The sequence below is a fragment of the Prosopis cineraria genome, unplaced genomic scaffold (assembly GCF_029017545.1).
Source record: "Prosopis cineraria cultivar Desert tree isolate PC_DT_omini unplaced genomic scaffold, ASM2901754v1 PC3, whole genome shotgun sequence".
In the NCBI taxonomy this organism is placed as follows: Eukaryota; Viridiplantae; Streptophyta; class Magnoliopsida; order Fabales; family Fabaceae; genus Prosopis; species Prosopis cineraria.
In genome coordinates, this window is record NW_026555334.1 from 45927854 (window position 1) to 45942013 (window position 14160).

Here is a 14160-nt window from a genome sequence, read left to right on the forward strand (position 1 = left end):
ATTGTGAATTTAATTAAGGTCAGCTGTGATCTTCATTTTCTCTCGCTCTTCTTTTTTTAATCTCTTTATTTGTTCTCTCCTTTTCGTTTTTGCTGGATATTTTTCTTTTGTGTTTTTTTCTTTTTTCTTTCATGTCTCTTAAATCAAATGATTTCGATGTCATGTTAAATTTTTTATATTAAATATATTTAATCAATTATACTGTTTGTTTTGTTCTCTTTTTTTCATGATTCGTGTATTAGGTTGTATTGGTAAGTTTTCTTTGGTTTCGGCTATTACGGTATGTAATCTAATTTTTTTAGTGATGAATAAAATTGACTCATTTTGACAAAAAAAAAAAAGTTTGTTTGATAATAGCTTCTTTTATCAAAATAACTCAAGTTACTTGATCAGATATATTCTAAATTTTATATATTTTAATCTATTTTTTTTAATTACAGGATGTTAGAATATTTTGTCTCTAGTAGATAGATAATCTCATGAATCTACGTATCATAATTTTTGAATTTAAGAAGGATTGTTTGTGGATGGGAAAAAATTAATTAAATCAAGGCATATGGATTTTGTATAGATTATTTATTGTATAATTATTTTTTCAATTAATTTTATTAATTTATTAAGATCAATTTGTCATGATTTAATTGTATATAAATATATTAAATATATAAGACTACGTATATAAGTTTTTGTAGATTTAAGAAAGTTTACCTCTGAAATTATGAAAAGTTAATTATAAACAAACCATCGAAGACTGTAGGACCCTTAAATCATATATTTATAAGTATGACTGTCCATAAATGACATTTTTTAAATGCATAATTTTTTGTCTCAAAGTTACAAATAATGATTCATAAATTTGCGACATTATTATAATTGAATTTTTATGAATTTACAAGTGGCTATGTTTGTACTTATAAGTGACGTTCTTTAAACTTACAATTATGTTTTTTTTTTAATTTATGAGTAACGTTCTCAAGATTTTTTCAACAACTATTTATTTTTAAATTATAAATAAAAACCTTCGTCCTTTAATATCATCATTTAAATAATTAAACAGAAATTGTGATTGTCACATTCCCGTCAAAATAAAATTTTAATGTAAGAGATGGTCATAAATACTTTTTAAAGAGATTATTTTCGTTGGGAAAATAGTTGGAAGTCTGTGATGAAAAACTTTACTTGAAAAGTAAATTTTGATAGATTGGAGCATCTAGACTGAGGTTGTAGGCTGACGATGTCCTAAATTACCACTGCAAATAAATGCTTGACATGCTGGTTAATAGTTTACACCCACATGATCAGAAAAGGTAAATGAATAATTAAAGAGCTACAATTCTATTTCTAAACACTAAAAACGGGAAATTGAGGGCGTTCATTCAAGTTGTTTTCTAAATACTAGTACTAATTAGGAAAAATTTGAAATTATTTACATTTAAAGATTCAACAAAATAAAATAAACAATAATTGAGTTTTGTCCTCGCATTACAATGGAAGTAACACTTGGCGAGAGACGTTAATTTTATTGTTATTAAAAATAAAAATAAAACTAAAACTTTACACTGTAAAACAACATAGGAAAACACGTACTAACTTAATGTAATATTATGTATTAAGTTAAACCAACTACGTCAGTTTTTTATAAAATGAGAAAACAGGGATCATTAGAGGAATTTTACATCGTGAATGATCAATTGTTATCAAAATTTTAAAAAATAAACTTAAATAAATTATTATTAATTTAAAATTAATTGTTAAAATTTAAATGAATACTTATTAATAAAAGATTAATGTAAATTAATAAATATTTATTCAATTTTTGACAATAAAAAATATTGATTAATATAAATTTCTTTCAATTATGCTGGTTAGTTTGCCCTATAAAATTTAGATTTAAATTTAGATAATATATACTGTATAAACATCTATATACTGTATAAACATCAATCTATTATATTTTATTATCTGACCGAGTAGAGAAAATTTAGCTCAAATATCTGTTTCAAGGTTAGTTAGTTAAGAATCTCGGTTCAATCGTTATTACCTCCCTAAAATAATCCAGTGTCATTTTCCCTAGTCAACAGTTCTTCCGTTCCAATACTGGATTCAAAAAGCGCTCCATCGGCGTAATAAAGCCGGGCAAATTCTCCCCATTCCCTCAATCTCTTAATCCCACTCTCTCTACGCCAATCTGCTCCAAAATTTACGAAGGGTAACGAATAATCGTTAAAACGACAAATGGCTGATTAGGTCGTACATTCCCAATCCAAAGTCCAGCAGCTTCTTATAAATACGGACTGTGTGTTTTTCGTTTCCCGAATACAAGGTGGCGGAGCTACATCTGCAGCAAAAAGCAAATGGTGAACCTTTTGTGGCTTGGCATTGTTATAGGACTCGCTTTTGGCCACTGGGTCGATGGCCATGTAAAGTATCATTTCAATGAAACAGAGCTGTCTTTGTTGGAGTTTCATGAGGCATCCTTCAATGGGGGGAAACCTCTGCTTGTAGGACTGACCCTTATTCAAAATGCCGGCACTAATGGAGCAGGTACAGTCTATTCCCAAGCTTAGTTTTATTGGAATCGGATCCAATAATTGTTCGTTGTTTCTCCCGTTCTGGCAGTCTGCTTGGATGGGTCATTACCTGGTTATCATTTGGATAAAGGATATGGATCAGGGGCAAACAGCTGGCTTGTTAATTTAGAGGTTTCATTCCACTCCATCTTTCTAAATGTTTTATGACACAGTACGTTTTACTGGTTTCAATAATTTGCAAATTAATAAAAATTAAAATGCATCGTGGTGCCTCTCGAAAAGTTAAAGAACAACATGTTCAGATTGACAATCTTTTATTTCTTGGTACCTCAGGAAGCATTTCTTTGAAAGTGTTGCTGGATCCAATTTTTTGGTATAGCATAGGACTACAAATCATCATAACTGAAGTTTGCATCTCTCACAATGTCTTAACATCCTCTTTAAATCATCATTCCTTAATCAAGCTACATCAGATATGATGTGAAAAACTTATCTTGATACTCAAGTGAAATCATGTGGCAGGGCGGTGGGTGGTGTAATGATGTTAGAACATGTGTTTACCGCAAGAAAACACGCAGGGGATCATCACATTTCATGGAAAAGGAGATTCCTTTTACAGGAATACTAAGCAATGATGCTGCTCAAAATCCAGGTTTTTACTCAGTTGATCTACCTGCCTGGACCAACAAAACACACTCTTTCTCTTTCCCCTTCTTCACAGGCTTTAGCAGTCTTGGTCATGTTTTAATTCCTTTTAATTGCAGATTTTTACAACTGGAACAGGGTGAAGATTCGTTATTGTGATGGTGCCTCTTTTGCTGGGGATGGTGAAGACAAGGTCAGATTTCTATTTCTTATTGTCAACTAATTTTTTAGATTCCCCCCCCCCCCCAAAAAAAAAAAAACCCATTCGTTTGAGTTTGTTGTTTTAGGTGTTTCCTGGTGATTTTTGTGACGGTGGTTTCTAGGCATTACATTAACCTGATAATCTCTGTCTCAACAAGGATCTTAATCATTTTTATAATCCCCTGTAAATGTTTGCTATGGGTAGTTTATATATTTTTATGTTTTTAATAAAAAATTATGGAAAAAGTATCATGCAGAGAAGTGACTGATTTTTGTCGTTGTCTTTTCCATTCTGATAAGAATGTTGATAATATTTATAACTTGACTCAACACTAATGCAATTGATTGCCTGTTGAGATAGAACGCACAACTGCAATTCAGAGGACAGCGTATTTGGTTGGCTGCAATGGAAGAATTGATGTCAAAGGGAATGCGATATGCCAAGCAGGTTGTACCCACACATTCAAACACAAAATACTACTTAAATGGTTCTTCTTCTCATGATATATGGCGTGTATCAGGCTTTTCTTACTGGATGCTCTGCCGGTGGTTTGGCCGCTATAATTCACTGTGATGAATTTGGAAGTCTATTTCCAATGACTACCAAAGTGAAGTGTCTTAGTGATGCTGGGTTATTTCTTGACACGTAAGTAGCTAATGCAGTATTTCATGCTTCTGATTCTCAATGTCTTTTCGCAGTACTATAAGATTTTGTGCCTTCATGGTTAAAGTAATTGTAAACTGTATTGGAATTATAGGGTTGATGTATCTGGTGGGCGTTCACTGAGGAAAATGTACAGCAGAGTCGTAAGGTTGCAGGTACCACTTTGGTTTGAGGATACAAGTTTTATTGCACTCTTACTGCAAAATGTGATGTTTGTAATGTAGCATAAATTAATAGAGGAATTTCTTTCAAGGTCATATTGACCAGTGGTAAATAGTATGTGGTTCAGCAACTTTGCAACCAGAAGCTAATGTGCTAGTACAATATCAATTTTACTTCTGATTCTCAAACATCACGCGGAATAAATCCTGTTTTGGTCATAGATCTTCCATGTTCTTTTCACTGAACCTGACCTGAAGCGACATAATTGAATTGACTTTTAAAAATGAGAAACCGGATATACCACATGCATGGTATCATGTGTCAATTGATTATTTGACCTTTTGACGTGTTATGACACTCGCTGATAGATGTTATCTGAACATTGCAGGGAGTGAAGAAGAATCAGCCTCAAACTTGTACTAAGCATCTTGATCCCACTTCGGTAATTGCTAATCATTGTTTCTCTTCTCTTCTCTCCTGCTGAGAATTAAGATTTACAAGTTTCATTTGAATTTGAACAGATATACATAAGAATTATGATTCTCCTTTATCGCTGCTTGATCTTTGCTGAACACTTGCTAATGTTTTTTTTTTTTTTTGGGATCACCTTTCAGTGTTTTTTCCCTGAGAACTTGATTGGAAGTGTTAGAACCCCCCTATTTATTCTCAATGCAGCCTATGATTCATGGCAGGTAAATTGTCTAAATCATCTTGCAGTCTTTGGCCCTTCTGATAAACCAAACTGTCATAAGTCACTAGTAGTATTGATGATGTATTCAATGGATTATTGAAACAGACTGATCCAAACCTATATCATGCCCAGACTAATCTTAACTTATATCATGCTCTGCTTGCATCAGATTCAGTCAAGCTTGGCTTCTCCATCAGCAGATCCCCATGGCTATTGGCACCATTGTAGATTGAACTATGCTACCTGTACGGGACCGCAACTTCATTTTCTGCAAGGTGATTTGATATATGGTAACTTTGGTTTCTGAAGTGTAGAGATGTCTCAATTAAATCACTTCGCCAATCGAGGCATATCACTGTTTGTTTTATACAGCATTCAGGAATCAAATGCTAAACGCTGTTAGAGGCTTTGCAAGATCGAATCAGAATGGTTTGTTTATAAATTCATGTTTTTCACACTGCCAAAGTGAGAGGCCGGATACATGGTTTGCTGACAATTCCCCTGCCATCAGGAACAAGGTATCCCTCATCTAAGAACCCATATAATCCTGAACCAGTTGCTGACACACATATAGATGATCCTAGATATATATGCTGACACATAATTATGATATTCACCTTAAAAGATCCGCTTTGAGAAAAATTCCAGGAAAATATATAGGCTTGCTTATGGAGATATGCTATTTACTCTTTGGTGATGATTGCTTGCCGCTGCTGATATAACTTATTCTGCTTGGAAGGAGAAATTATGTTCGGTTATCGAACAAGATATGTCATGCATTGATATATCACTGCGATAATATTTTATCTTTTTGATATTTGTCTTTAATTTTAAGATCTTTATAAAGTTCTTTTTTATGGATTGGGAATATGCAGGCAATTGCTTTGGCTGTGGGAGATTGGTATTTCGACAGAGCAGGTGTGAAGGACATTGACTGTCCATTTCCATGCGATAAGACTTGCCACCATCTGGTTTTCAGATGACCGGAACTTCATCTGCCGTCTCTAGCTCATTCATCATCCCATAACAGACAATAAAAGACAAGGTAGCTGATCAGGTCAAATTCTCTTCCAAGATTTACCAGTAATCCAACGGTGAAATCCATTTTTACAGTTTACATCAATTAGCTGTGTATGTGGAGCCAGTTGCTCTCTCTCTCTCTCTCTCACACACACACACACATTTTTTGCCCGAGCAGAGGCGTACGGTCATTGTTAGCCAAAAACACTGGCTTTGATTTAATGGAATCTATCTCACAGTTTTACTGTTTGCGAGGAATCAACAGTTTATTCCATTATTTATTCACAACCATTCAAGTTGGAAGCTGGAACTTCCCAAATCCTTCATTAATTAATATAAAGTACATCTACATAGATTGGAAGTTTATCACGCATGCAACTTTCTCCATCCATTTAACGAGATCCATTATATTAGATAAAGATTATCTGAAGAGTTCACAGCAAATTGACGCGATTTCTAATCATCCGCTTCTTTTCGTGCACACCGTGACCGTGAGTCGATGCTTACGGGACATTCAACTTGTGACTTGTTCTCATTGGCCTCCCAGTTCCTGATATTAAATTATACGTAGATTATCTGTCATCGTGTACAAATTAATCTCCAGCGAAGACTATTATATATGCCGTCCATCATCATCAGTTCAATCATTGGCCCCATCACTACATCCATATACATCATGGTCACTATTTGTTCTTGTTATTCACACCTGCCCGTATATTTAATTGACATACAAAGTAGACGTTTTGGCACTCACAATTATAGAACTTAAAAAATTCAATGTCTATTGTTAAATTCGTATTTACTGGGGAATCAGAGTTGGGATTGAAGAGCCACCACCGCCTCTCTGCTCGCGTTACTGTACGCTGATGATTGGAGGGTCCCAACATATTTGACCCAATAATTTGAGGCACACGCAGGGCTGTTTTTAATACATACAAAGACTATCTTGTGCATATTAAATAACGAACAAGGCCTCAAATAATTAATGACAGGATAGAGTTCTTGAATGCGCACACGGACTTTTGATTTTGTCGTCATTTTTTAAATTGCCTTGGCAATACTAATATCATAATAGAGTTGTTGAGTTCTCTCGGGAAAGCGGACATCTCTGTTGTTGTTGTTGTTGTTGTTGTTGTTAGAGTTGTTGAGTTCTCTCGGGAAAGTGGACGTCTCTGTTGTTGTTGTTGTTTTTTATTTTTTATTTTTTAATTTTTTAAGTTTTTGGCTCTTGCAGGGAATAGGAGGAAAGGGGTGGATTGAGACTTGAAAGCGAAGAGGCATCACTGTCACTAAAACTGCTTTGGAACTGTTTGACTTTGGTCTGCTGATGCCAAATAAAAAGGAAGGATTGAAAGATTTACCTTTCGCCTTTGCTGGCCCTCATCTCTTGTCCGGGAAACTTTTACCCTCACACTATTTAGCCATAACCGCTTAGCGTGACCACAAAAAAGCCAACTTGTCCTATCGTCTCATAAAGTGCATCCACACTCTATAGGAGGAGGGCTTGTTGGCCGTTGCCATATCAATAATCAATAATTAATTATAAAAAAAAAAGACGATCATGTTTCCACAGAGAAAATTAATAAGTTAGATCTTGACAAAATTTTATGAAAAAATGAGTTTCAAATATTAATTCAAACTTTTATAAATTATTGATAAAAAAATTTAAACAGGAATTTCAATTATAAACCAAGATGTTGTATTTTAATTAAATTTAAATATTTAACTTTTAATTAAAATGTTTGAATTTATAATTGTCAATCGACATTTAAAATTTATTTTTAATAAAATTTTATTCATCCTTTGAACTTAACAGTCACTCTCCCATAATTAATCTCTCTCTCTCTCTCTCTCTCTCTAAAGAAAATAATGTGGTGGCGTTTGAACATAGGTTAGCGGATGGCCACGGCCACGGGGGCACATGAGCTGGAGCGAAGGCGGAAAAACTAGGCGGTGGAATCAGGCCCACGCTATGGCATATAATTTCTCACAGAACTGTATCATCCGAAACGGTACAAATCGTGTCACTTCCCAATCCACTCTTCCTCTAAAATATCTTCCTGTCCATTTTCATTTCTTTTTTAATTTGAGTTGAAAGTCATTTCCTGTGTTTTTTAATTTGAACCTATTCACTTCCACCGATATTGCTCCACGAACTTCGTGTCAAATAATTATGTTGAGGCTTGAAATTAGACGAATGTAAAGAACAATGTTAATTGTATACGGACAAAAAAGCTACACGCTCCAGATCCATGATAATTCAGGAGCATACGAAGAGACGACCTAGAACAAGCCTTATTTTGCTCTCTGCTTGATTGACGAACAAAATGACCAAAAGAAGCCTTGAATTAATCCCAAATATTATACTGTGATATATTGCTGGAAGCTAGCTTTTGCTATCAAACACATTTACAAATTTCAAAAAGACAAAAAGAAAATTAATTTCATAGCACACACCCGTGGTCAGAACGCAGAAGGCATATTTCTGACCCCAGCATAAAATAAAAATGTCGGCACCTTTCTGTTTCATTGAACTGCAGCTAAAGCGTTTGTCCAAAAGCCACTGAAAATCTCTGCATATCCTTGGCATATATATCCAGAGCTTGAAAAACTTGTGGATGCTGCTGGCTGTTATGGTGCCAACTATTAGTCGCCTCATCTGTTACGAACCCTGTCTCTGGCTTAACCTCACTGTAGATAGATTGAGAGATTTGATTCCCCAGAAAAAATGGGGCGTTCAGATACTCAGACCATTTTATGTCTTCTTGTTCTGCTTGCAAGGGTACCACGTTAGCATGGGTATGCTTTTCCCACGTTAAAATGTTGTTCTCGAGGAAGTTATCGTAGTTTTGTAATGGTATATCACTATTGCTCCCACTGTTTTTGCCTCCATTGTTATTGAAGGCAGCGGCTTCCCAAGCCTGAACACCATGAATATGAGCGGGGGGATTATTATCAGATTGGAGGCCAAGAGTGGGATTTACATGTGGAGGCAAAATTGAATGGAGCATAGTGGGAGTGACAGCCGAATTGAGGTCTGACATAACGTGAGAGGAACTGGTAGAGCTAGGAATGAAGCAAAGCGAAGTGCTAGTGCCAGGATTTGTTGCATAGTTGCTGAAAGGTTGGAAAGAGAAATAACCGACCACATCGGAGGAAGATCTATCCAGGAATAGGTCATGGGAATTGCTGCTGCTATTGTTGAAGTTATTGGAAGGGGATGAAACTTCAAGAGGAGGGCATAGTTGTGCAGGCTTTGGTTTTGTTGGCTCATGAGCCAAATTGTGTTCGTTGAAACCCGAGGCTTTCTGATTGGTTTTGTCGGCCGAGGAAGGCTTGTCCTTGTGGTTCTCCACCTCGGAGAGAGGTTTGTGGGTGTTTGGGTCAATGCCTATTGCCTGAGCTTCTTTTTCAGGCAGGAATTCCATAGATTCTTTATCTCGTTGTCGGTTCTTCCCGGTAACTGAGCTGCAATTTGGGACCACCTGATAAATTCAGCAGCAACCACTTTAGCAAGAACAGCGCATGGATAAGCAAAAAGCCAGAATCACAGTACGTACATGAACATAAATGTATATGTGCAAACATTATACCTGTTTCCCAGTGCTGCATGGAGCTCAATAATCAAATTTTCTTCCTGTTGGGAGAATGCTCCTCTCTTTAAATCAGGCCTCAGATAATTTATCCACCTCAATCTGCAGCTCTTGCCACATCTCTGCAAACCTGCCGTACTCATCAACATCAGCGAGAGAGATGAGTTAAAAAGAGTATTTCACACAGTACAAAGTGAAGTGCAATATCAGTGAGTCAGACAGAAAGTACCAGCTAGTTTAGGGACAGAGCTCCAACATCCATGGCCATGCTTGGTGATATAATTGAGAAGCTTCTCGTCTTCCTCTGGCGACCAGAGGCCTTTCCTTAGCTTCTGCTTGTAGCAGCAAGAGTGCCTTCCCATGTGCTGTAACTTTCTCAGTGCCTTTGAGAGTTCTCACTCAGTATATCTATACTATTCCTACGTGGATGCAGCAGCAGGAAGGAAGGAATTTTTATGCGAATTTTAGGAAACGAGAAAGACAAAGAAAGGTAGGCTTTGGAGGACTTTGACAAGCAAGTTCCGAAAATAAAATGGCAGCTTGATCGGGAATCAAATAAATAGAAGAAGGAGCCTTTCCAGAAAGTTGAAATGAACCCCAACAGGATTTTCATTTTTTTTTTTTTATGGTCCGTCTTGCTTCCTCTCCCTTTATTTTATCCATCTTTTTTTCCTGTTTCAAATTAAATTCTGATCCAATAACGACACAAAAATTCTATGACGATATATAGAGTGAATTCAATCATGACATGATCATCCGGGTCCCACCAGGTGGTGCCATTTCTCAAGAGATCTCATATTTTGACGGTAAAACTAATTAGCGATTCTCCAAGGTTAGAAAGATTTTCACCGTCCTTTGTAATTTAGGTACCTACATATACCATGCATTCTACTTGGTCTTGTGGGTCATTATCGAGAATGACAAAAATGTCATAATGCCGTAATATAGGGAAAAAAATAATAAATTATATGCAATTTGAAGGCAGAAAGAAGGTATGCCAAGGTTAAGCCTAAAGGGTGAGTTTCTGATAAGCAAGCAAAGGCTGAGATTAGTAAAGTGAACAAAGAAAGGATGCTGCATTAAATCCATGATTTATACGTTCTTTAGTTGGGTTTGGTGATGATGCTTTGGAATTCAGGAAATGCTATATGGTTCTCTCTTTTTCCTGGATTAGGTTTTTGTGCCGCATACTCTTAAGTAGAAAGCTGAGCGTCTCTTCTTTTTGGCTTTCTTGGTATGATCTTTTCACAATTCTTGATCCATTGGAAAAGTTTCATCATTTGGGTACAGATACAGATTTACTTTTTCACATCTTTAACAGGTTCATACTTCCTTCCCTTAGAAAATACTGGAAATTCAACCAACTCCCGCAAATGATTATGTTTTTTGCAATTTGAAAATTACGTTTCTCTGATATTCAATCGGCTTTCTTAAATTTCAATACTCTGCCGCTATTCAACTTCTAAGACTCTGCGGAAAGATAATAAAGTCATAGTCTTTTTTTTTTTTTTTTTGGGTCGAGCACTTAAATAATCGTTAATAGTGGAAATAAACAACTGTACTTGAGCGTATAAATACGACAATCACAATAATGCAATTGTCCTTTGTTTATTGAAGCCGCCAGTCCTGAAATATATGAAAGCAGATGGATCATCAATTATTACCATCTGCATGTACTTTCAAATTGTCAAAACTTTTATTGCAGTCTCTCTCTCTGCACCCGCTCATGTATATGTATAGTTTACAGTAACGAAAACAAAGTATCGAAACGATGATTATGCGGGGCAAATAACCCGGGACTGCTTTCAACAAAATTTGTTGACTTTCAATGGAAAAAGTCAAATTTTAAATACCTGGAATGGCTCTGAACTATAAGATCATCAACGGAAGATTCCCCAATATAGGTAATGATGAGGGATTGAATTGGAGCATGTTTGAACGGCAAATTCATGAATAACTTGTTACTATATATGCGTCCTTTAGGAGAAGGACAAGCTATCAACTTCCATAATTAAACCCCCAAATGAATGATAACTCTCGAGACAAAAAGGTCTAACAACGTGAGTGTGAGCGACTGTAAATAAAAAATGGGTCGAAATGGGGTGAGTTTATTTGTTTTTTCTTTTATTTTTTTCTTTCTCAAAACAATAATTACATGTCTTGGAATAGAAGTAATCAAGGAACATTTGCGGGGCATATAAGATTAATCACTTCATTCGTCTGTGTCCTTGTTAGATGGCCCAAACTGTACGATATTCTCTAAATGATATATATTGATGGCACAGAAACATCCAAACCGGTAAGTTGTCCTTCAAGTGCTTAACTTGAAACATGAACACGTTCATAATTTGAGAAAAGTATCTTAGCCTCTCAATAATAATACATTAATATTGATAGCCTGGCCTTTTGTTCTGACATTCTGAAAGTTTCCGTGGCGTAAACAATGACTCCATTACAAAAGAAACTCCATGGAAGATGCTTTATAATCTCGACAGTCCATACCTCATCATGCGTTTGAAAGCTTTTCTTATTATTCCCATTCCCATATGAGCTGTTAAATGAAGTCAAACCGGAACCTTTGTAAATTGGTTCTGCCTCTGTACGTTAATAAATATGTCGGCTTCGTTGTCATTTGGAGTTTCACAGCAAATAATCAACCTTGGTTCTTTAATTAATACATATCAAGTGATCAATTTGAAGTTGGTGAGCATTATTATTGGTCCCCTTTTCTTTTTTATCCGGGAAACCAAACATTGATGTCCGTGTTTTGGGAATCAATCTCTGATAACTAATGATTGGGAGCTATGAAATTGTGATATTTTAACCCATTTTAATTGGGGGGGGGGGAATCAAACTCGGCATCTCATTATCAATGAATGAAGCGGCAAATATTCGCTGCCAGAACAGGGTAATCTGGGGAGTTTCTTTCAAATATTGAATCGGTTTCTTCAAGAAAAAAGGCATGCATGAAATCTATAGTGGGATAAAGATGATAGACAAGCTTTAAAATAAACTAAAATGTAAACCAGGGTAATAATTAATGACACAGGCAAGAGGCAATGTACAGGCCTGCAGGCACACACGGTTTATAGCCATAGTAATTTTGAAGTGTAATGATAAACCAGAGGGAGACAAGAGTTGGGACAAATCTCATCCAAAATCATCTGTTCACTTTGCTGTGTATTTGTCTCCCAAGTTGGTAAGCTGTGATTCCTTTAGGAAGGGTGAATATGTAATTTTGGAGGGAGAGGGCCCACGGCAAGGCAAAACTTGATAACAGAAGGATTTTGATTTGTGTGTGGCATTATTGTGTGTTAGAATACGTGATAACAATCTTGGTAGGTCCATCTTATGCCCTCCAATCCAGCTTATTATTTATTGAGGTCCAAGTCCAATGCATGCTGCTACGAACGCAGATTTAAAAAAAACCCTTCTCCTTGTGCGTGCGTGTTTGTTTGTTCTCAGTCATGATTCCATGTCTTCGGAAAAACCATTGATTACTATTGTTGAAATACAACAGGAATGTTGACCTTGCGTGGAGCCGTCCCTTGAATCATGATCCATCTAAAAATCAGAAGAACACAAGTGATACGGTGAAATCAGCAACAGCTTTCAATTAAGATTGAAACTTCAGGCATATATATTACATCTGCTAAGTTGAGGCACTTGAGTGCTTTTGATGGAATGGAAAGGATGAGAATTCCCAAAAAAAAAAAAAAAGTGAAGGGTATGATTTGGAAAGGTTGAAGTGAGAGGAAGGACTATAATGGTGACGGGGAATTTATAAAGTGAAAGATAGGGAAGATCGTGGTAATAAAGAAAAGGCCTTTGAAAATGAGGGAGACACAATCCTCTTGCCCTTGAAACAAATTGGTGATAGATGCCTCTGAATTATCCTTAAATACATCTTTTCAGGACCTAATTATAATGTAACAGACTAATTGACAAGAAAGAGGCATATATTGTGCTTCTGTTTTGATGTTTGATTTCAATCCCTGACCTCTTTTTGCTTAGTGCAATGGAAATTAACATAGCAGCTGTCAATTCCCAATTATTTGACATTAACTAATAAAATAAGCTGCTTGGAAACGTAGCAACAGCTGTAACCACTGCCACTACGTTAACTTTTTTTTTCATTTTCAAGCACTGCTCTGCTCTTTCTCTCTCAAACCTTCCAAACCTGAACTAATCATTAGTTTAGCTATTACAGTGAACTTAACCCTTAAACAATCCCACAGTAATGATTATCCGACAGATGTGTCATTAGCATTGCCATTTAAGAAGAGAACACATTCTTTCAGGTTTTTTTCCCCTTTCCTGGAGTTAACTTCAGTTTCAATTAGCCTCTGTGCTTCTTCAATTCTTAACATCGACCATACAAGTACTTATTTAATTTACCTATCAATAGTCCCCTCACTTACGGAAATTTTTAACATGAAATAATTTATTGGATATATAGGCACTGGCGTGCATGAAAATTAATTATAGACTAATTAATTATATTTTATATATATCTTTGTGGCGAGAATGTAAGAAAATGAGATGGCATAATGAAATGATGAAGAGTGGAGAAGGGTGAGAAGGCAGGTTGTAAGGTAAAGGGTTAGATTATGAGAAGACATAAAATAATCAAGTGATTGGGGGAGTAAATGG

The 14160-nt window shown here is 35.8% G+C and overlaps 1 protein-coding gene and 1 pseudogene across 1 annotated transcript; one reads left to right on the top strand and one right to left on the bottom strand.

The window, feature by feature from the left end:
- The first annotated feature begins 2051 nt into the window (after positions 1-2051).
- On the top strand, positions 2052-6176 carry LOC129306544 (pectin acetylesterase 12-like). Its single transcript, XM_054947202.1, has 12 exons — positions 2052-2544; positions 2620-2702; positions 3054-3183; positions 3296-3369; positions 3739-3825; positions 3899-4023; positions 4136-4196; positions 4592-4645; positions 4818-4895; positions 5064-5169; positions 5267-5412; positions 5770-6176. The coding sequence occupies exons 1-12, from the start codon at positions 2355-2357 to the stop codon at positions 5875-5877; spliced, it is 1242 nt and encodes a 413-aa protein (XP_054803177.1). The 5' UTR covers positions 2052-2354; the 3' UTR covers positions 5878-6176.
- A 2081-nt stretch (positions 6177-8257) lies between these two features.
- Positions 8258-10030, bottom strand: LOC129305133 (transcription factor MYB61-like; annotated as a pseudogene).
- Positions 10031-14160: the final 4130 nt, after the last annotated feature.